The 23,753-nt window shown below is 38.7% G+C and overlaps 1 protein-coding gene across 2 annotated transcripts; it reads left to right on the top strand.

Moving 5' to 3' along the window:
• The first annotated feature begins 791 nt into the window (after positions 1-791).
• On the top strand, positions 792-23,421 carry cdc6 (cell division cycle 6 homolog (S. cerevisiae)). Of its 2 annotated transcripts, none has more exons than XM_035407204.1 (12): positions 792-961; positions 1,406-1,668; positions 2,290-2,565; positions 3,080-3,279; positions 8,000-8,154; positions 8,263-8,369; positions 8,469-8,608; positions 9,545-9,645; positions 11,285-11,352; positions 13,782-13,954; positions 14,868-15,008; positions 22,892-23,421. In XM_035407204.1, exons 2-12 carry the CDS (start codon positions 1,431-1,433, stop codon positions 22,979-22,981), a joined length of 1,689 nt encoding a protein of 562 aa, XP_035263095.1. In that variant the 5' UTR covers positions 792-961; positions 1,406-1,430; the 3' UTR covers positions 22,982-23,421. The 2 variants fall into 2 exon arrangements, with proteins under 2 accessions (XP_035263095.1, XP_035263094.1); XM_035407203.1 differs by having other exon boundaries at positions 1,379-1,668.
• The last annotated feature ends 332 nt before the right edge of the window (positions 23,422-23,753 follow it).

Genomic DNA, 23,753 nt, shown 5'->3' with positions numbered 1-23,753 from the left:
CCACGGTCCCCCAGCTCTCTTTTCCTTCACGGCGGCGGCTGTTCAGCTTCTCCCGGCTGCTCTGCATTGACCGCCTCTGGCCGAAACGCCTTGCCAAGGCTGGCCTTTGGCTCCAAATCGACAATATGGCCGCGCCCGCCATTGAGCTTCAAAACGTGTTTTAGAGACCCGCGGAGAGTAAATGGGTGACGTCACAGTAGCTTTGTCCATATTTTTTACAGTCTCTGTTTGGGACACAGCCAGGAACTGGAGAGGGCAAGGGGGGCCAGGCGGTGAAGCTTAGGAAGTAACGGGACAGCCTCTACTGCGCATGCTTTAGGGTAATAGCGCTTGCAGGCCATTGAATTCATAGACATAAGGTGATTTAACAACCAAAGAAAACCTCATTGGTCCATTTTTTTGTGATCATAAATTTCATTATGTGCTGCAGTTTCTGAAACAATGGTTGGTTTGGTCCAGATATTCATTAAAATGTGTATATTTTATTACATAATGCATATTTTTCAATGTTTGGTAGGAAAAAGATATTGTACCTTGGAAAAATATTAAGTGATTTTTCCTCTTAATATAATGCACGGGGTGAACATCAATATTTGAGTGGAAGTATTTTATTTTTGCTGTCAAAAATGAATGGAGCCCAATGGGGAAACTTGCTTTTTTGAGCGAAAATTATAGATCAACAGGGGGCGATAGTATTTCCGGTGCTGAGGTTGAGAACCGAAAGCTGGTCCCTTGCGCTGAAGGCGTGCCAGCCAGTCTAGTGAGCATGAGCATATCTATGTATGAATGTTTACGGCTTGCACTCTAGGATATATACGATCTATGGTCAGGCGGAACTTGCGTAAAGGAGGGAGAACAGTTTGGCGGCAGTTTTTAGTAGGTATAAGGAAACAGCGAGAAGCATAGTTTGGTAACGTTAAGTCGAAATATATATATATATAGATATCGTCGAAAGAAACAGGTATGTAACTCGGTATGCTTTTGTATACTTATAAGACTTTACTATAATAGGTCGTATTTATAGACAAGTTACTAATTTAGTTAATGTAGTCCCATTTATCTTAACTTGTTGATGTTGATATTCTGTAATCTAAGTTTTTTGTTAGCGACAAGTCACTTTTGGTTGCTTGCTAACAAAAGTGGGATGAAACTTATGAACATTGAAAGTGACTTTACGTCCTCTTATGTTTTATGTCTTAGCTTGACTGTATGGTAAGGTAGTCGACTCTGTCGCTATGACGAGCCATATTGGTCTGTTGGCGTCTCAGTTGAAAAAGCATTACCTTTAATTCGTATTTCCAACATTCTATTTATACATAACGAGCCAGTCAATCAGCTCGCACTGGTACTCTGACTTGCACTGAGTAACATATTTTAGGTCGGCACATTGTCGTGTTTGCTTCAGTTCCAGATCCCAAGCCCAGACAAAGATGCCTAGCACCCGCTCTCAGAGCCAGCCCACTCTGCAGTTTCCGAAGCGAAAGTCTGTTGGCTCCAGACCCAAGGATGCAACCAGGCCAAAGCAGGGGTCTATATTTCCACCAGACCCTAAAACTACCACCAAGATCCTGCAGTCAAAGTCTCCCAGATCTGCTGCTCTGAACCCCAAGCGTGCCCCAGATTCCCCCAGGGCAGCCGTTCAACCACTAAGCCCTCGTAAGCGTATGGGTACGTATTGGTCAGTTCAGAGTTTCTCCCTGTCAGCATAGTCTTTTTGGAAGTAGACCAGTTGTTGGCTTGCTCTTTGCTAACAGCTTGTTTGCCTTGAACCATTTAGTATTCATTGATAATATTGTGTTTTATTGGTTGTCTTTTTCTGTATACCCTTTGGGCTGCAGACCATTATATAAAATGCTCTGTAAATAAAGATTTGTAATAATACTTTCAACAATAATAATGATTTATTTTTTACATTTATGCACAGCTAACAAAGCTGTCTAATGGGGAATTATGTTTTGAGGCTGTATTTCATGGAACTGTTTTCAGGTCTACTGCAGGTTAACTGTGTACATTTACATGTACATTGTACACAAGACAAAATATGACAATCCATTTAATAAATGTTTGTTAATATATTAACATTTGGCCCTACTTTCAGTTAAAAAAAATTATTTATTACATTACTTTGAAAATTACATCTTTGGCTATATCACGACCCTAGTTTCTGTTCTGTATGTTTCATATAAGTTGTAATCTGCTCGGTCTTGGGATATATGCAGTCTTGCAGGATATTGTGTTTGGTTTCTGTTATTACTGTATTGAAAGACCTTTACTGTATTAACCTTTTAGGAGATGAGAATGGATGCAACCTTCCCCCTACCCTCCTGGGCTCGCCCCCTAAGCAGAAGTGCCCCGAGCTGTCCTCACCCCGCAAGCTGAACTTTGATGAGAACACCCCCGTTTTGTCACATGTGCACAAAGAGCTGATCTCCCCAAAGCACCCCATTGCAGACCTGGCCTCTCCTAATGCTCACTCCACCCTCCACCAGCCTCAGGATACCCCTGCAAGCGCTTCTGTCCAATCAGAGAAAAAGGCTCCTGCAGCTCAGCTGTACTCTGAAGAAGGCAAGTTTCCTCCCTTTCTGAGCAACTGAGAGCAATCATTCCTGCCTGTTTTCCTACTCCCAGGTCCCCTTCTTACTGATGCCCTCACTGTGTGTCATACTGTCACTTTTCCACTACACAGTAACTATCTTCCACTGATTGAAAATCTTCTTTTCACCAGCTATGCATTTATTTAACCATCCCTTTTCTGTATATCCTCCAGTATGTCCCTTGCAACTGAATTTACTCATTCATATGTTTGTTACTATGATAATTTCTCACTGACCCCCCACGGTTGCTACCTGGGTATTGGTCATGAAATAACTTGATAAATGGTTTTGAAGTGTAGCTGATCATGACATAGTAGTTTAAAAAATAGTCTGTCCTCATTGTGTGATGTTGTGGTTACTGGCTATTCAGGTGTTCTTGCAGTTTAGCCCCTGGATTGAATTTCTGAAATTTCTATGGTCCCCTGAACCTTCATTGTTCAAATGCTAGAAGTAAAATTATATCCAACGTTCTCTCTGTCACACAGAGTCCTGTTACCACAGTGTGAAGCAGGCACTCCACACTGCTGTTCCTGAGCATCTGTTGTCCAGGGACAAGGAGTGTGCTTCCATTCGATCCTTTCTGACAGACAAGGTGAAGCTGGGTATTCCTGCCAGCCTCTACATCTCTGGAGCGCCAGGAACAGGGAAGACAGCCTGTCTTAACTGCATACTGCAGGAGATGGAGGTGAGAGGGGCAGGTGCCTTGTTTATTGACTGTCTCAAAAACAATTCGGCAGATTTGGCACTTTACATTGCCATTCATTGAGTTTGAAGTCTAAATGATGACTGAAATGAATGTTGTCAAATTAAGTTGTATTTGAGAATATTTTTTGACTCATTGATTGTTGAATTTATTAAGAGCTAGAAGCAGTGAGGTTGCAGAAGCTTCATTTTGTGTCAACAGGCTGCTGCTCACGTTCAAGTTGAAGTTATAGTTTTCCGAATTTATCCTTTTATTGTTTTTCTTGGTTAGTATGTATGTCTCCAAGGCTATATGATAAGGATTTTTTTCTACTTGCCTCATTGGGCCAGTAGGTCAGTGTTCTACTTGCCTCAGGTACATTTCAGTAGGCCCAGCTGCCAAAATAAATATGACCGCTTTCAAGTAGATAATACAGATTATTTACTCTAAAGGATCAAAATGCCAATCTGTAGCCCTGGTTAAAAAATACATTTTTTTTTAGTCTTTTTGTTAGATATGAAAGTCTGCCAATCACTAAATTATCAAATTATGGACAACCTTCATTTTTTTTTGAATTTTGTATCTTGGATTTTGAATGTTAAGGTGAGATTCTTGAAGTTTAACGAAAGACCAAATTATTACAGCAGTAATGATATAGTCGGCTAATTTGTAGTTTCTGTACCATCTGACCATGTCAACAGCCAGAATTCTTAAACGACTTCACACGTCCATGCAATAAAGCCCCAAACTTAGGGTATTTAGCATTTTTTCCTTCTTTTTCCTGCCGATTTACATAATCACAAATGCCCACAAAGAATACATCTGCCCATTGGACTTTTTGCTACATCAGCCAATAAAAAAATCGGATACTCACACATAACGGACATGAAGTGAATACTGGGTAGCGTGTTTGCCTATGGGACCTTTGGCCATGTGAGAGGCAGAGTTTCAAATCCCCCCTCGGTCTCTGGCAAATCTCTTAACTTGTTACACTTGCTTTCTTGCTAACTATTATTGCCTAAAAATTGAAACTATTGCATTTGCAACTGTATAATCTTTGCCGGAAACTCATATCCAAATAAAGTATATTCATACTTTAGACAGTTTTGCTTTGGGCATTTTGACCGAGTTTAACTTTAACTACCTTGTTATGCACCAAAGTCTCAGTGATTCGGTTTGGTAGGTATGGTTACTGGTCGTATGGAAACCAGTGCAAGATAACGACTTGTCGATTTTCTTAGTGAGAACAGTCAAATAAATACAGAGGAAAATGAGAAATATTGATGCCTGTTAAATAAATATTGAATCTTCCAAACCTATCCAGGCATATGTTTGCCCCATTAATGTACTTTATGCTTGTACACACAGGGCCAAGTTACTTGAAATAATTTTGGAAACATTCAGTAGCATTGTTTTGGAAAACAGCTGGTTTAATTTGTGTCAGCCTAGATGACCAATATTGTTTTTTGTAACTTGATCTAATTTTGATGTCAGTGCTTTTAAAGACTGGCCTAGATTTGGCAAATTTGAAGCAATGACTTATCAACAGTGCTTTGTATGTGTGAGTAACTTGCCATTTTTTTCATGTTGAAAGCTTATTTTTCTTCAGGTTAAATATGTCAAACAGATTGAGAATTTAATACTTCAAATATTAATAAATCATCAAGCTGTAAGGCTTAGGCTAATCATTGGTTATCAGTACAAAAATGAATGAATGACATAGTTGTATTGTTTGTTATTGATAAGCAAGCGGTTGTATTTTCCAGGCTGGTAAAAATATCTTTCTCTTCGACCCCGATAAGTCTTATTTAGGGTACTGACCCGATGTGCAAGTGAAAGGTCAACCAACTGGCCCGAACCAATCTCATAGTGGCCCCAGGCCAGTGGGCACATCTTATTGTTGTGTTCTGCTCTTGAACATTAGGGCTTAAATCCATTGTTTAAACAAAGATGCATTAGCAAAGCATTCTATTTTCAAACATGGGTGTGGCATTCGGTCCGCCGGTGAGGCGGATTGGTGTCAGCTGCGCCGGCTGGTGGAGAGAGCACACGCACCTGAGCTGCGTTAGCTAATCAGCCCAAGTGCTTGAAGGTGTGCTGCTCTTCACAGTTTGGGGCCAAGACTGGGAGCTCACACCGAGATGGAGTTTCTTTATTTGAGTTTTGTTTAATTTCAGTTTGGTTTTTTTTAATAAGATGGGGAACAGTGAACCCCCACTGAAAATTTGGAGGGGTTGGTCTGCTGGAAAGCAGTCCAGCTACAGAGCGGGGAACTGAAATAGTTTTCGCTTAGTTTTACTTTCTTTTGTCTTCGTTATTTTCATTTGTTGTTTTAGTTAATTGTTTTTGCCTGGAACCCGTGAGGGGGACGGGTGAAGATGGCGTTTATTTTATGTTTGTGTGGGTGTGCTCTCTCTCTCTTCATGCGGCACGTCCCGGGGAACACCGTTGGTTGCCACATGAAGAGAGAGTGTGAACACTGTTCCTGGAGATTTACCATCCTGTAGGTTTTCATTTCAACCCTAATTCGACGCATCTGATTATATTAATTAGCAGCTCAAGGTGATCCCTAGCTTTGTGCATTGTTAGTGTTGGAGTAAAAACCCTGGTAGATCTCCATGAACAGGGTTGGACATCTTAGATGCTTAATTGTTTGCTTCAATGCAATCATCTATTAGATAATTATATATTTGTTTCTTTGGAGAAGTTAATACTTTTTCTGTTCTCTAGCACTAGTCATTTTACACCGATAGGGGCTCTGTCACATCTCTAGTACCCCTTTAGTTCCTATCTCTGTGAATGTGGTTATGCATAATGGCTTATTTAGAACATCTACGTTAATTTTTTAGTTTTGAAATGTATTTTTAACAGGAAATGTTTTACATGATGCTTAATGGTATGCCGTATTAATTACAAGTTTGGCATTGCAACTGTTTTTTAAAAGCACAAATGTACAATAGGTTAGAAAACTAAAATATTCTCTTAACTCCTAGTGTAAGCAGGCTTGTTTGATATAATGATTTCATCGTCACTAGATGATCTTGCATTGCCATAATATCCGGTCGTATTGCCCCAATTGAATTATCTCATTATCACTACTACTTTCATTCATGTTTGCTAAATTTACCTACATATTTATATTGAAACAAACAAGGAAATAACTAAACAAGGAAGTGGTGAGATTTGTGGCTATGGTAACCATAACGTTATATCTTCTCGCTTTGATGTGAATGGGTCTGTTGTAGAATGTTGCAAACAAGTTTTGAGATTATTTTCCAAAGAGTCGCCAGTTTCAGTTTGCTAATCACAAATAATTGGTCGTAATGGCCTTTAATAGCGCTGAATATGGTAGTTTAATTTCTATTTAGTTATTTTTCTTGTTTGCTTTTTATCCTTAAATAAATTCAGCAGATTAAATTGACACAGCCCAGCATACACACCATGATCTTGATCACCTGTCCCCTTGTCTTGCTGCTGAGGAGCACGTTCTGTCCTTGATCCTGATTCACTGCCTTGTGGCCAGTGGAGTGCTGACATCAGCCTGTCACTCCACAAATCAATTCAGCAGGCAAATTTAACCTTTAATGAAGTCATTTTGATATTAAAGTTCATAATTTAAAGTTTATACTGACAGACAGACTAAGCACTTTCTGCGCTACTGAAATGGCCCTATGTTTATTCTGCATATCTGCTATATGTTTAATATAGCTAACGCAAAAAAAGAAAACGTGCCAGCATCCATTGAAGCTCTGCCTGCAACTGCCATATTTAAAGCTGTTGATGTTTTTCTAGATGTTTTTGTAAAACGTTTTGCGTAATACAGTGCTGTTTGCGGCACTTGGTGGCTTTGGGTGATTTTTCATTTTGTTGGGTTTTTATGCCTCCGCGACGGCACAGCCGTGGCCGGAAGCATTATGTTTTCGGGTTGGCCGTCCGTCCTGATTATCATGAACGCAGTATCTCAGGGACGCCTTGAGGGAATTTCTTCAAATTTGGCACAAACGTCCACTTGGACTCATGGATGAACTGATTAGATTTTGGTGGTCAAAGGTCAAGGTCACTGTGACCTCACAAAACATGTTTTTGGCCATAACTCAAGAATTCATACGCTAATTATGACAAAGTTTCACACAAATGTCCTATAGGATAAAATGATGAAGTGATGACATTTTATATCCAAACTGGCTACTGGTTGGTGGAGGCATACAGCCGCGAGGCGGTATTTCTAGTTTGTTTTTTTTTTTTGTTTTTTTTTTTGGGTTTTTTTTTTTTGAGCTCATCTCTGGATGATTAAGTCAATAATTGCTTTTTTTCTTCAGCAGGAAAGCATACATTTTGCACAAGTAAGTTTTTTCCTGTGCCAATACAGATACAGATAATTGTGTTGACTGCACAGCTAGAGGTGGTGTCCTGCACGCGCCTAGCCAAAAATAATAATCAGTGTCAAATACATTAAAATGTATGTACTGTCTTCTTGGAAATCCAGTTATTTATTATTGATTGATTGCCTGGAAAGAATAAAAAAAAAAACAAAACAAAAAAACATACTATGTCTGCATGCCAGATTTAGAGAACCGTTGTATAAAACAGTTCACTGAGCCAGTAAAAAATGCCACCCTGCATTTTTGTAAAAGTCCAGATTGGTTTTGGCTCAGTGCTTTAATGACTGTTCCTACTTCTACTGCTGTGCAGTATATTAACCTCAGCCCACTCCCTTTGCTAGGATCAGCTGCAATCTGTACAAAAGGTGATCATCAACTGCATGAGGCTGCGCAGCTCCCAGTCGATTTTCCCCCTCCTGGTTGAGCAACTTGGGGCCTCCAGGGGCCACAGTGTCCGGTGTTTGGAGAACCTTCTGACGACCACAGGACCCCCAGTGTGAGTGTCCTGCCTTCCTGGACACAGAAATAATGTAATATTATGCCTTGTACCACTTGCCGCTGCTGCCCTTCTTTCACTTATTTACACAATCTCTCTCTTTCCCAGTCTGCTGGTTCTGGATGAGATGGATCAGCTGGACAGTAAAGCCCAAGATGTCCTTTACACTATCTTTGAATGGCCGTACCTCCCGAAATCTCGTCTCTGTCTTATCGGTAAGTCTCGTGTTGGGATTGCTGGTTGCTGCTTTTATCTTGCATGACCCCTGACAACATCACGGTTAACTCTTCATGGTAATGGTCTATCACTTGCAGGTATCGCCAATGCACTTGACCTTACAGACCGCATTCTTCCCCGGCTGCAGTCACGACCTCACTGCCGCCCGCTGTTGCTGCACTTCCCTCCATATAGCAGGTTGGAGCTCATAGCCATCATGCAAGATCGTCTTACACAGGTTAGAGCATAGGGCGTCTCACAATGCAACAAGGCTCGTGATTGGGATAGCAATGGACATGGCAAATGTTAGAGCCTGAAAGCTTACATTTTTCCATTTGCAATCCAATCCTATTTGGCAGGGTCCTTTTGATGAACCTTTCAGTACTCTCAAAGATAATCTGGAAGTCTTCTTAATGTGTGGATACTGAAAGGTCTTTAAAAAACACCAAAGTGCCTGCCAACTTGGATTGAGTTTACAAGGCTCACAGTTGAGTTTAATGCTACATTTCTGTTAACTTTGTAAATGACCTCTCCTAAGGGTTACGTATTGTGAAAGCAATAGCTCTGGGAAACTGGCGTACTTTACAGTGGAGATTAAATCTGCTGTGTTTCCGCTAGAAATTTCTTATGCAGCAGTGGCACGACTCCTTGGGGATTGCTATTCTACTGTATGTTTCCATTATAAATATGTGCCCTTGCATAATAAATTTTTCTATTATTGTCATTAGCATTGTTTATTAAGAGTAGTTTATTTAACTAGTATATACTGTGGTTCCCCTCATCTTAGTTCTATTTTTGTGCATTTATTAAATGGCAGTGGCTAGTGAATCTCCAGAACACAATGAGGAATAAGCTGTGCGGTTACCTGCCTGTTGATTATTAAGATCATTGGTACACTTGTTAACCAAGGGAAATTAATTAAAACAGTTTGAGAACAATTATCAGTTTGGGCGGAAAACTTAACAGATTAAAGTATTCAGCTCACCAACCACCACTGTTAACTAGTCTAATTATGAATTAAGGATAGAAGGGCTGAACAGACAATGTTAAATATAGGATGTTGGTTATTACTGAGCTGCAGTTTACCCAAGTATTTTCAAAAGGAATGTTAGGTTTGAAACTAGACTGTATGCTGCTTGGGTCAATATTAGGGTTTTTTCCTTCTGTGCATCAGGTGTCAGGGGAGGTAGTATTGGATGCAGCAGCAGTGCAGTTTTGCGCCCGGAAGGTGTCAGCAGTGTCAGGAGATGCTCGCAAAGCTCTGGACATCTGCAGGTAGGAGGCGCTACACACAAACATTCTTTGAAGGTGCTAAATTTGATTCTATTTAGATTTTTTTTCATTTACTTTCATTTACTTAATCTGAAAATATACCAGTGAAATGTTAAGAGGCTTTGCTATGAGCAGATCTGTAAATTTCAATGGATAAACTTGGGGCTGAGCAGTAGGCTATACTGTGTTTTCTTTGTTATACCAGTATGAATTCACGCAGCGCTATGCAGTTTTGCAAAACCATCGACGGTACTCTTTAGTTTAAGGATACTTGGAAATATGGCTGGGTGATACGCTATATTTACTTCAGCATTTTGCATGGTCTCTGAAGTTTGGATGTTTACTGGATCATGTAGGCCATGATTAAAGAAAAAGATGTGATAAAGTGAGAACATTTGCATGCGATGATGGCTATTATGCTTTGAAAAACATTTGATAATAGTCAATCTAGTTTACTGCCCAGCCCTACCTGGAAGTGTATTTTTAAATTGAATTTAGGGTGACCATATATTGGATTTCAAAAAAGGTGACTGGGGCAGTTTGTTGTTATGCACGGAACACTAGCCTGTTTGTTCATATAGCCTATGGTCTGGAATACGAAACCTAACTGGACATTTTTAGGAATTTAGAAATCCCACTTTGGATATTTTCGCTCTCTAAAAGAAGATGTCCGGGAAAAGGAGGAAGTTTGGTCTGCCTACTTAATTCCAAACAAAGCTTTTTCAATATAATGATTTCTCGTTCCTAGATCTTGAATTGCCACCATGTCCAGTCACACTACCTCGATAATATTGTTACTATAATATGTATGTCTAAAGTGTGTTGTGGAAATCACACTGGTCTTAAAGGAAGAGAGACTGTACCTTGCAAGTTATTCACACTGATAACTTCTTTATTATATTTGATCAAATAAAAGAAACACTTCAACAGCTCGCACAGGATTTTGGAGTGAGTCAGCAAAGCATGATTATACATTCCCTTTCGTACGTAATTAGGTGGTTTTTACTTGAAACATTTATCTTAGTTATGCACTATTGACCTTCCCCCTGGGTCAACCCAGGGTGCTTCTTCTGTTATTCTGAAAAAAAAAATGGCAGCATATTAAAATGGCATGGTGCAGCACACACATGCTCATGACCTCAATCACCTGTCTTCTCATCCTGCTTTGGGGGGTCTGTTTTGTCCTTGCTCCTGATCAAGTCCTGGCCCGTGGAGTGCCATCTGCATATATACATTTAATATAATACTTTCTTTTTTTGTCTCATCTGTTCCTAACCTAGAAGCTTGGATTTTTATTTTTTTAAATCATAAATTGAAAATTGAATATGTTGTATAGTATACACACATTTTCTGGGTATATTAGGGTTTTTAATGTTTTAACCTATTGTCCTATTTTTAGATGTTATTGCATATTTCACACTGTTTAGTGTTCATGTGCCCTATAAAGTAATCGTGAAATTAATTTGATTATAACTGCATTTTCTTTTCTTTTTCTTCTACAGTTACAGTAGCATGTGCTTCAGTTTACTTTAATTGGTGTTGGAAATTCAAATATGGTTTATTGTCAATAATATGGAAAATACTGTGATATAATTGTGGATAATGGACTAACTTGACCAAAGTCTCTTCTACCTTTCTGAAGGAGAGCTGTGGAAATTGTGGAGTCTGATGCAAGGAGGAGGAAGCTGAACCTGACCTCTGACTCTAAAGGTAAAAGCAACAGCTGTGGAGAGATCTTTGTGTACTGAATGTACACTTATGCGGACTGCTGCACAATCCACTACTGCATAGTAGGGCAGAGTAATTAATCAAATTCATATTGAAAGTACAATTTGAACAACGTGTGATTTCAAAATAGCTAAAAGCTGCAATTGGGACTTTTTTCACACCCAACCAACACTGCATGTTCTGACCAGTCGCAATCTGCCTTCCAGAGGAAGTGTAGATTGGGTAAAGTAAGAGTAGTGAAAATAAATTATTTGTTGCCAGAAAATAACTGGCACTGTTTGCATGTCTTTGCTGTTCTTAAATTACTCACACTTGCATTTTTACGTTAACTAAACAGAGAGGGACTAAATGTTAAGTTAAGAAAGACTGACCTTTGGACTATACAAATGACAAACTATATCCTATAGTCAAACATTATCAAAATCATCCAATACATGTTTTTTCCCTCGTCACTCAAATTCCAGTGTGAAGGTGAAATAATTATGAACAGCTGTAGCCTCATCAATAAAGTATCAAGTCATATAGCATTTACTTTTTTTAAACAGAGCAGTTTTTCGAGCAGTCAGATCCTAAGAAAATTATGCCCAGAAACTATTTGTACATTCTTCATTGAGAGAATTGCATAGTACGTGTGATGCTAATTCAGCTAGTAGGACGCAGAAAATTGAAAAGGTGCCATTGTGCCTGCGAAGCAAGCCACCAAGCATATTCGTAACAACCAAATACGTACATTATACGGCATAAATGAGTACATCCCCTCCGCACACACATTTTTCTATTTCTAAATGATCACCATTACAATTCATGGAAAGATTACAAAATTGAAAATTATTAAATGTATACTTAATAACAACATAGAAAAATATGTAATCAATAACTGTAAAATAAGTAAATTGGGCAACTTTCTTAAATCAAGGGTTGCAAAAATGAGTACACCCTTGATTTAAATTCTAAAAATATGACATCAAAAATAGATTTTCACCCTTCATGTGAAATACAAATATTATGACCCATCCCAAGTAAGAACATATACCATTGTATTGTAGAGAAAAAAATGTGTTGTCTCTTGTATACATTCTAGATGATGGCAGCAGTATTGTTCAGCTGTGAAGATTGGTTTAAATAGTCTGGTCAGGTGATTAAAATGTTGGAAGCAATTTTGTACCCAGGATATTTTTTGTTGGTATAGTACAGATCTCAACAACAGCACATTTTCAACGTACAAACAGTTACTTGCACGCAAAACACTGTCTATAAGTCCTTAACTTAAACTGGCAAAATCTATGCCTGCTATTAAAAGTATTGATGTCAAAAGGTCAAGTTACAACAATTAATACTGGCTGTCTTGGCTCCCACAAATTAAACAAGCGATATCCCCAAGCTATGCTACCCACTGTTTCCTAATTTATTCAGTCATTTCTCCTTTATCATGTAGTACAATAAATGAGTGTCATATTTTTAAATGGAGTATGGAAAGGGTTTTTAATGGGTTATTGTACACAAGATAGACCTTCTAATTATTTGTACGTAGATGGTGTAGGCCTAGCTAACATTACTTAAAAAATATAGGTATTCGCTACAGTGGGCTAGTTAAATCTGTTACAGTAGAAATGCCCCAGCTGTCAGCTTGACCATTGTCACAAAGACAATCAATAAATCTGCAATTATGAAACCCCTAGCCTATGGCTCCCCCTTCTGGATTTTTCCTAAACGTATGAATTGCATATTCAGATTTAATTTGAATATCAATAATGCTTAAGGAAATAAAATGGCAATGAACAGTCAAATTTACTGATTTATAGTGCCAGTATGCTTGAGCATTTTGATTATGTTTGTAATGAAAGGACTCCAATAGTACCCAGCTGCAGGCCATCCAAACAAGCCCATGGCTCGACTAAGCCTGCAGTATTAGCTCAAGGTTTTAGGGCCTACCTTGTAGTCATGTATAGCTTGTCTGAGTCATGGATAGAGTTGGGTAGCACTATGGCACTGGTTCGCATCTCACTGGTAGGCCTGCCTACCGCGGCGCAGATTTTTATGGTTCATTTCAGTGCTGTCTGCATCACTGTTCTTCACTAACATAACACTGTCTGTACCATTAGAAAGCTAGCTAAACTTGGTCAAAATGCCAAAAGTAAGTGCAGTTGTATTTTACCTAAAAGGATTCAAACAATGGGATGTGCCTTTTTGTTCATTGTATCTGCGTGTCCTGCCATTGGCTAGTTTCAAGAGTAGATGGCAGATATAGCTAAATGTCCAATGGGAATTTATTGCTATATCTAGCTATATATAAATTATTATTTTCTGTATGTAGCAAAAAAATTGGCAGTATAACTTTTTGTCCATATTATGCTGCCTGTACTGTATAGTTTAAAGGACAGCAACACTTTCCTCCTTCTGGGTCTCTGAAGGGTCCCATGTGAGCGTCCCCCAGGTGGCAAGGGTACTTTCTGAGGTTTATGGGGACCGCATGGCCACTGGAGGTGGAGAAGGAGAACACTTCCCCCTCCAACAGAAACTCCTGGTCTGCTGCCTGCTGCTGCTGACAAGGCATGGGAAGAGTCGCGTGATACCTCTAGGGAAGGTAAGGACACGTGACACATATGCACTCACTCTGAGATGTCACTGCTTTCTAATTTAAGGTCCATTTCACCTAGTATCGATCAGTACTTGAAAATGAAATCTTTTTTTCTGTTTGTTCCAAGCAGAATCTCAATTGTAGTTTCCGTTTTTGTTCCTTCTGCAACATAAAGTTCAGTTCCTGAACCGCTTATAATGAAATTTTACACACGACAGTTAATTTTGTTCTTTTTCTCCCACCTCCGAAACGTTGTGACCAGCCTAGTAGCCTGACTCAAAACCTATTATCTTTGACTGTGTTTCCAAAAATAATAATAAACACTGGTAAAGTGAAGAGTTTTTATATTTTTGCAGCAGTCATTCTCTGATATGATTAATACAACAGTGAAAAGCCATGTGCATGACTGCCTACATGAAGCCCCCAGCCCATCCCCTCCTTCCCTGGTTTATAAAAAGAAACATTCTATGGATGATGAAAAAGACAGTGGGCACACACACTCACTCTGCCTTAGCACTGAATAACTTGGCATGACAAATACAGCACCATGACAATATAGGGCTTAGATGGTGACTTTGTGTGACAGCGACTGCGGTTGGTCCGGCTTCACTGCAATTATTAGCTCGACATGTCGTCTTCCTGTATGTGGCAACATTTAGAATGTAACGTTCTGGTCTTTTAAGATCACTTGAGCAAATTAAGGTTTACCATAATGTTGAATAAGGACAGATTTGTCTTAAAGAACTTGTGCTTTGTGGAACTGGGCACCTTTCTTCACTGCTCTGCACATCTGAGAATTTGTGTGTGCTCATTAACCATCAGAGCCCAAATCACAAGGACAGGAATGCTGTATGTCATGCATTCATGGTTTAGTTTGCATATTATAGCCTGTTCTTAACCATCTTCCCTCTCTTCCCAGCTACACGAAGTGTACAGCCGTCTGTGTGTCCAGAGACAGGTGGGAAGTGTGGGCCAGGGAGAGTGCTTGTCCCTCTGCAGTCTGCTGGAGAGTCGAGGCATCTTCTCCATGAAGAAAGCCAAGGAAGCACGTCTTACCAAGGTACTGCCCCTGCTTTGAGTGTGGCATACAGTAGTGCCTTACTGCAAAAGTATGCCATATGAATGGCTTTTATTTTGTGGGTGGATTGAAATATAAAGTGTACTTTTCAATCCACTGATTCTAGTTCCTTGATTCATTTGAATAACAGGTGTCAGAATCCAGTCTTGGAGGCATGTACTGTCTACTTGTTTTCAGTGCATTTCAGCACCAGAGATTAAATTAAGCAAACTAGTTAAGGAATCCAGATACTTTTTCTCAGATAGGCTAATGTGACTATTGTTCAGAAGCAGTATATTGTTGTACACATTGTTCCAAACGCCCATATGAATGAAAATGAAGCTTAGGCCCTGATTTTGAAATTGTTTTTGCAGTATGAAGGTTGTTTATGCTATATAAGGTCCAGAATGACCATGCTTTGTTGATGTGATATTTTTCAGATATAATTTTCTCTAACTATAGAAGATATCCATCAGTTATTTTTACGTTTACCAAGTTAAGTCTGTGTCTGTGCTATTTTCTTCACACAAACCCCTGCCAGACAATAGACAACAACAGGTGCTTTTGCCCAGGTGCGAACATTGTAGGTAACATGCCGCTACTTCTCATGGTGGGGCACCAACATGTAGAAGATTTACATTTATATCCTCACAGGTGGCGCCAGCATATAATAATCAGTCTCATAAATTAAGTATACAAACTATAAATTACCAATTTAAATGAATACATTAATTATAATTAAAATTACACATTAATAGTCTATCTTAACTAGTGTTGTCGCAATACCGAAATTTTGACCGATACCAGGTTTAGTATCACGATACTCGATACTGAAACGAAACTTGAAAGTTAAACGATACTGATTCGATACTCAGTACCTAACGATACTGAAATTACCTTAATAGATCAGGGCTGCGTTTCCCAGAGTCTCCTTAGCGCTACGTGCATCGTAAGGTATACCTTAAGGTCTTCCTTTAGGTCTCGTTTCCCAGCGCCTCCTTAGCTAAGGTATACCTTCTGACTTGGAACAAACCGCCGGTTTATTTAAGAATATAAAACCCTGTGAGCAAAGCCGACGTTGAATGAGTCTACTTGCATGACCGAACTAGAGGGAACTAGAGCACGTTGATTGGCCTAGCCATAAACACACATACAGGTGCGGTGGCTCATAATGAACAAACATAGCCAAATGATCTACATCCTTTTCCTTTAGCTTACACCTCCTATATAAAACAAAATAGCACTGGGTAAATATCAACATTACAGAACATTTCTTTCTTACCATGTTTTACGATTTTCGGTAAACAACCCAATAATGATATTCTTGGTTAAACTTAAGATAATCCAATAGCAAATCAAGGTGGATGAACATCACTTTAACAGGTAGGCCTACCCGGTATAGAATTAATCATGATCAATTTCCACAGACGCGCTTTTGCCTTTCATCTACGGTCATTTTTGCACAGCAGAGAACAGTCCGCGGAAATCGGTGGATATGCTGCTACAGTTTCCTATATATTGTGTGACAAAAACAAATTAACATTAGACCTTTGTTTCAATAAGAACAAAATAATTCACCCATATGTAGCCTATATCTTTCTTCCTGGGCTTCCACAAAGTCCCAGACTATGGCTTATATGTCCCGATTGATGCTCTTTATTTTATCCACAAGGTCTCGTCTTAACGGACTCTTAAAGAGATTAGCAGATGATCTTTAGTAGGCATGGCTTCCTCTTCTGCAATATTAGATTGATGTAAAATGATTATGACAACACTTGTTATATTAAAACATTCATTCATAAGCCTTTACAAGTGAGACAATCAATTCGCTTGGCATCGATTGATAAACTTTTCAGCACCACAGTGAAGGCCAGCTCCAACTTACAATGTACTTTTGGAAGTGTCCCTTAAGGCAGCTGTTAAGGTATAGTCTGGGAAACACTCGTAAAAAAAGCGGTTTCCCTTTGAAAGGTATACCTTAGAAATCTTTGTAAAACGTTAAGGTACATCGAAACTGGGAAACGCAGCCCAGAAACGTATTGTCCACAAGGGTTGACTTCATTTTCGGTTTATTAACAACCTGGTTTATTAACAACCTTCAAGTTGAAGCCTGTTCAACATATTAATAAGCATAGGCCTATAGTGTTTGAACACTAAACAATAGAAAAATATATTAAATATATTTCAAAAATTAACAATTGTAAACTAAAGAATCTTTAAACAGGTCTTTCACTTTAAAATAGATCTAAAAACAGCATATTTTAATAACAATACAGCATCTTCCTATAATAAAATATTTCCAAATTAGGACAGTGTTAGATCAACACCATAATAATAACAGAAATAAAATCTTACAAAACAGAAAGGCATTACTTTTCTGTCTCTCTCCCGCTAGTCGCTACTGAAGTGAACTGAGTCAAAGCTTGCGCTGTATCAACGAGGCGAATGCACAAGTGCACACCACCTGACTTGGCTACCTTAGTTGCTACTGCCATCTAGCAAAGATTCAGACAAATTACACCTTTCATCCTCTCAATCAGTAATGTGGTGGACACATTTCCCTGGCTTTTACCTTTGACCTAAAAGTACCGAACGTCGGAAAATTCTATCGAAGTTTCGGTACACTGTGCAACACTAATCTTAACCAAATCATAATATCATACATTCAGCTTATACTAAATTAATATAAATGATTTAGCTAAGAGGTGAAGGTATTCTATTAAGTCCTTTTGATTAGTAGTGGCTGACTCAATTCAACATGAGTAATATCAATACAGACAACCTTGTAAATATAATCAAGTATATTAAATACGAAGTACCGAAAATGGCAAAGCACAATTTACTACAATGAGGTACAATAAACTATGTGAGCATGTGTGTGCGTGTGTGTATGTGTGTGAGGAGTGTTGGATGTTCTCCTATGTGTGGAGTTGCATACTGCAGACACGTGTTCCAGGAGAATAAAGGATCTAAGATGGAGCAGAGTTTGAAACTAGCTGGAAGTAGTGATTAACCAATGGCTCATCAAGCGTGCCAAACAGATGAAGGATATTGGCTATATGGCTATCGGTGTGCGTTCTTGAAGATCAACGTGCTGTGTTATGATTAAAGCCCGACCGATGCCAGATTTTTGGGTCCGATGCTGATCCCGATTTTGGAGAGTCCTAGCCCACCGATTACCGATGTTTTGACCGATATTTTGTCAAAAAGTGCAACATTTTCAAATCAATTTGAAAAACTTATATTTTATTAAAGTTTCTATATTTAAGAACATTTAACTTATAAGCAAACAAATAAAAATAAACACACAAAGAACTTTTTAGATAAAGTAAAAGATGATATTAAATTAAATTAAATATATATATTAACACCATCTTTAAGTGTGTGAAATCAAAATAACTCCACACCTTGCTTTTACTCCTTTCTTTTCCAGCCTTCTATAAAAAATTAAATTAAAAAAAATATATTTTTATTTCCAGTTTCAAACATGTATTTTTATGAATATTATTATTATTATTGTTGTTGTTGCTATTATTAATTTGTTATTATTTCTTAGTATCTATTCTCAGTACATTAATTATATTTTCTTATTTTATTCCTACTACATGATCTCAAAGAGTAAGACTATCTAGCGAGCATCCCTGTCCATAAGAATTAGGCGGTGAAAATAACTACAATGCGCTCTGACGCGTGACTAGATGACACACTCGCTCGCAATAACGCATTAGCTATTGACACAGCCTCATTACTTCTTATTATATATTCTCAGTTAAATGAATTATATTTTCTTATTTTATTTCTACTACATGATCTCAAAGAGTAAGACATTATCTAGCAGAGCTAAAGAGTGAATCAAGTGCAACGTTAGATGAAATTAAATTGACTGGATGAAATGCGTGAAAACTACAATGCGCATTCGTGCAGGTTACCCGCGCTAACTGTTGGTTGATTCACTTTTCCAACAGCAATCCTTCTCTCGTGTTATCACGACAAAGCTAGATAACATGGCTTAAAATGATCCATGTTAGAAGTGTTTTATCTGCGTTTTTACTGTCTGGTTAGCTTGCTACGATGACGCATGACTAGATGACACACTCGCTTGCAATCATGCGTTGGCTATTTACACAGCATCATATAGGCTAGTAGCTAATATCATTATCTCAGATTTAAAAAAAAAACAAATGTGTGATACATTCAATCACCATTTTATTTTGGCTGGTTATTTATCTGAGAATACAGCGATGTCCTCTGGAAATGTAGATCCTACGCTGCTTATGTGCTCATGCCACTTCATAAAAGCTTGCTAGCCAGCTAGCTTGCTAAAGTGAACCAAATATGTTAGCTAGCTCGCTCGCTTGATAATGAGGATTGATAAACATAGTGGTCGTATAAACACATTTAATTAAAAACTTTCACTAAATATACATACCTTTATTGCGGCAATCGAATCTGTGCAGACGAGTCTTGCAGTGGAGAATATTGGATGAGGCACGAGTGACAAACGTCTTATTAGGGAAGTAGCGCGTCAGCTGCTGCAGTTCACACTTGTATTAGAGCTCCCTCTACTGGATAATTCTAGTAAATAGCAATTACAATGTTCGAACAGACAAGTACAGATAAATAATCATTGTTTTTTTGTTGTTTTATTATACTTATTAAAAAATCGGGGCACATAAGCGTCATAACTGCCGATCCCGATGTCATCAAAAAAGTCAAATAATGGCCGATATATCGGCCAAACCGATATATCGGTCGGGCTCTAGTTATGATCAGTTAGTATTTAAATGGAGTAAGACTATCTAGCGAGCTTCCCTGTCCATCAGGGAATCACATGCAGGATCACATGCAGGATCTGTTTTGTGCGTACATACAGAACGTTTATAATAACCCTTCAAACACCATAACCATTATAAGCACCGTTTTGTACATTCAGTCCTAAACATTACAACATTCAGTCTGTTGCTAATTATGCTATGCCCAGAGTAACATCCTTACTTGAGTCCTTCGCTTTTGGTTGGTTGTTAGAGATGTTTCCTGGTTTCCAGTGCGAAGTCTGTGGGAGTTGTCGTAAAAAAAGGAGAAGCCGCTCACCCGTTTCTGGTTCCAAAACATGCAGCCTGCTCCTTGTCGCAGGTCGCTTGCCTGGTGGGACTTGCTCTGCAGGATACGTCGGTTGTGCGTGACTCTCCTGGTTCTTCGACCACCGCTAATCATGTAGGACCGTTTCAGAGCGCCTTGTTCCTCCTGCAGCCAATAGCCGAGGGTATACGCACCTTGCTTGGTTGCAGGCCTTGGGAACTCTTCCTGGCGTGTGGACTCACGCGAGAGGGAGATGGGAGAAGGGTGGCAAATCCTGGGAAAGGAAAATGGAATAGAGAGTGTGAAACAACGGCAACCTCAGTTTTATTGAAGGTTGCACGTTTCAAATTTACAGTAAGCCAATACTGTAACAGGAAGGCTGTGGTAGGAGGTGTGGTTAAATGAGTCCCTTTGAGGTGGATATATGGGCTTTGTAGTTTTGTGTCTTTTGTAGTCCATGGTACCTACAACGCGTTGCTGTCTACTCTGGCATGCTATGGAATGACCGGTGTTTTATTACGAATTTCCCTATGAAGCGTTATCAATACTAATTTTGCACATAATCACACAAAATGTATTCACTGCAATTGTGATGAAGTAGGTAAAGCCTTTAGGGTGGGGATGAATAATTGCGAATGTTGTTGTTATAAAAATGATAGGCTTAGAACTCTGTGATGAGAACGCCACCGACAAATTTTCAGGTTTTCACTGTAACTGAGACTTTGAATAAACTGAATAGAATAGCTACATGACAACTGCGTGAAATATTGCTGATTTGTGTGTGTGTGTGTGTGTGTAAACCACCAAAGCTAAGGGAGGGAGGGAGAAATGTGCTGAATGAACTAAGAAATTACTTCTTTTTTTTTTAATCGCACCTTGTATTTCTTTCACTACTTATTTTGTGTTGGTCATGTACATTTTAGCGCTTTTCTCAGTGCTCCTGTAATGTGCCTCGATGCATTTTCCCTTAACGTATATTAAGAAAGCCGCTATAATTTGGATATATAGGCCTAAACGTTGATATGGATTCAGTTGTGTCCTTTATTTTAAGATAATAGTTTTGCCACATGGTTTCATAATCTTTATGAAATTAAGTTGCTGCTGGTGCAGAAATTGATGCTGTAATGCTGGATACGTTTGACGCCGCTAGCCATCAGTGTAGCAGTAGTACGTAGTAAACAGTTGTTGTTGGCTAATGACACACACAGCACTGGCTCATGTGGCTCTGACCTGCTCCCCAACCAGTGTTTCAAGCAACCTTTCGGTATAGCAAGGGATGTTGTCTTCCCATTGCAGACTGCTCCCAGCTCATGTGCATGTGCTTGTCTTTAGAAAATGCAACTAGGGGAAGTTTGAGTGAAGCATAATAGCTGAAGATGTATTCTACCCAGGGAAGCTTTTCGATTTTTATTATTTAATTTACCTAAGCTTATGCAAATCAAACATACAGGTAAAGTGGGGCTTCCACAAAGAAAACAACAAAACATTTTAGCCTTACATTCTCTTGTCTTTTATTTCATTAGGGGTTCATGGCATTTTCAAGTGGGAAGTCTAAGCTTTTTCCGTCGGTACAGTTGCCTAAAATATCTAGGGGTCCAGAAACCTATCCAGAATCTCTCAAAAATGGATAAAATGCTTTTTGTCCATTATAAAGCATATACATGTGCCCCTTATGAAGGTTTAACATGAAAAAATAATGCAAAAACATAACACAATATGGTACAGTACCTAAATGTGTAATCATTACCTCATGTTTTCTGGTATGGGGACGGGATGATATTAAAGCAATATTCAACATTCAGAATGTGTAAATCATGATCATAAATCTAACAGGGTTAATAACTTTTTGTACACTGCTGCTACAGTTGCCATTTTAGGATTGTGTAGGCTACGCACCATTCAGTCCTATACCAAATGCTTAATGGAAAAGAAACAGCCACCCAGATTGGTATAGAAGTTTTGATGTACAGTAATTGTCAAATCAGTGATGTTAGTAAAAATCCAGCATAGCCAATCGGACTCGATTAAGTTATGAATGTAAGATAACTGAAATGGATAATTAGGCTGCTACTGATATGCCAGAGCTGTCTGAAGTAAAGTTTCATAGTGCTAAAATATTTTCTCAGTAAATGAGCAAAATCCAAAAATTGTTACTTATATACCAACTTTCCCAATGTCTGCAACAAGTAGCTGTACAGTAAAACAGACAATTATTGAAATAAACTATTTTTGTTCAACATTTTGATGTGTGGAAAATTCTCCACTCACCCTGCTTTTGTTTTGCAAATGAGTGATTGGAATCCCACTGAGCTCATTTGGCATGCGATGGAGTATGTGTCCCGTGAAGCCAAACCCAAGAGCAAAGAGGAACTCACATCAGCCATCGAGACATTCTCGGTTTACAAGCTGACCACAGCTCTGCAGCAGATACATTAACCATCTTGCAAACTATTATAATATAAGAGAGTTACCAGATCCATATATATATTTGAATGGAGGCTATGCTGGTACCAGCCCAATATTAGCTGGGGCTTTATTTTTTCCCAAATGTGAATGATATCGCCAAATCAGAGCTGAGCATTCATCTAAAGATAGCTAATCGCCATGAAGTACAACGTGGCCTGATTTGAATGGAAGTATAAGGACCGTTTGAGACCAAATCATGCAAAACTTGTAAATCTTATTTGATTTGGCATGATTTGACTCTGCTAGGACAAACTACTCATACCTGCAACTGACATGAGGTCAGTGCATTGGGGGGTTTAATCAACACCTGTCTGGATGTAATTTGGCTTTCTGTCCTGTAGGTGTCCCTGAAGATTGAGGAGAGGGATGTTGAAAATGCTCTGAAGGACCGTACCCTCCTGGGCAGTATCCTTGCCACCGGTCTGCCATGATGTCAGTCTCCCTCCCATTATGATGTGGCATCTGCTGTTGTGCACCTCCTTCCACAGAACCCCAAGAACATTTATAATGGTAAAGTTTGTAAATGATGATGCTATTGCAGACTCATGCTGTTGATTTGAGGGGACAAGTCGGGACTTAAAATTTATGTACATACATATTCTTTTCAAAATCTTTGGTAACCACAGTAACCACACTTGAGATTATTTAGGTCTTTGAATGTATGATAATTAGTTGTGTCTGTAGTGGGTTAACTGTATTATTACTATTAAATATTTTTGATCCAGGAGTCACTGGTACTCATTGCCAATATTTTTTGGTTTATGGCATGAACACTTTTTACATTTTTATCCATACTTGATATCCAAACAAAGTGTTGGTAATTTCTGATGCGAATGTACATTCTTTTTTCAAATAAATAAATGTACAGATATTTGCACATGCTTTCTGCTCATTCTTAACAGATAGATTACAAGAATTCAAGAGATTTTTCTTTTTCGAATGTCATGTTGCCATCCAATTTTAAATCGATTGGATTGATCAGAAACCCTGATGTCCAGAAATGGTTTCCATGTGCTAATGCTTTTGAAATATTGATGAGAAGACTGGGTGCTTAATGCTCAAATTAAGGTGGTCTTTACAAAGGTGGTTTGAACAATGAGGATTACTTCCTCTGTGTTCCAAGGTTGCTTGCCTTCCTATTGCTACAGCTGCATTGTGAAAAACGCGTTTAAAAATCCTTCATTATACAAGCATATTACACAG

The sequence above is a fragment of the Anguilla anguilla genome, chromosome 2 (genome assembly GCF_013347855.1).
Source record: "Anguilla anguilla isolate fAngAng1 chromosome 2, fAngAng1.pri, whole genome shotgun sequence".
NCBI lineage: Eukaryota > Metazoa > Chordata > Actinopteri > Anguilliformes > Anguillidae > Anguilla > Anguilla anguilla.
This window is presented reverse-complemented; position numbering and strand designations above follow the sequence as displayed.

Excerpts from the sequence above, each read along its gene's own strand:
- cdc6 (XM_035407204.1), top strand. The coding sequence starts at position 1,431 with ATGCCTAGCACCCGCTCTCAGAGCCAGCCCACTCTGCAGTTTCCGAAG. Across the intron at positions 1,669-2,289 it reads AAGCCCTCGTAAGCGTATGG|GAGATGAGAATGGATGCAAC; the intron begins GTACGTATTGGT and ends TTAACCTTTTAG. Across the intron at positions 9,646-11,284 it reads AAAGCTCTGGACATCTGCAG|GAGAGCTGTGGAAATTGTGG; the intron begins GTAGGAGGCGCT and ends ACCTTTCTGAAG.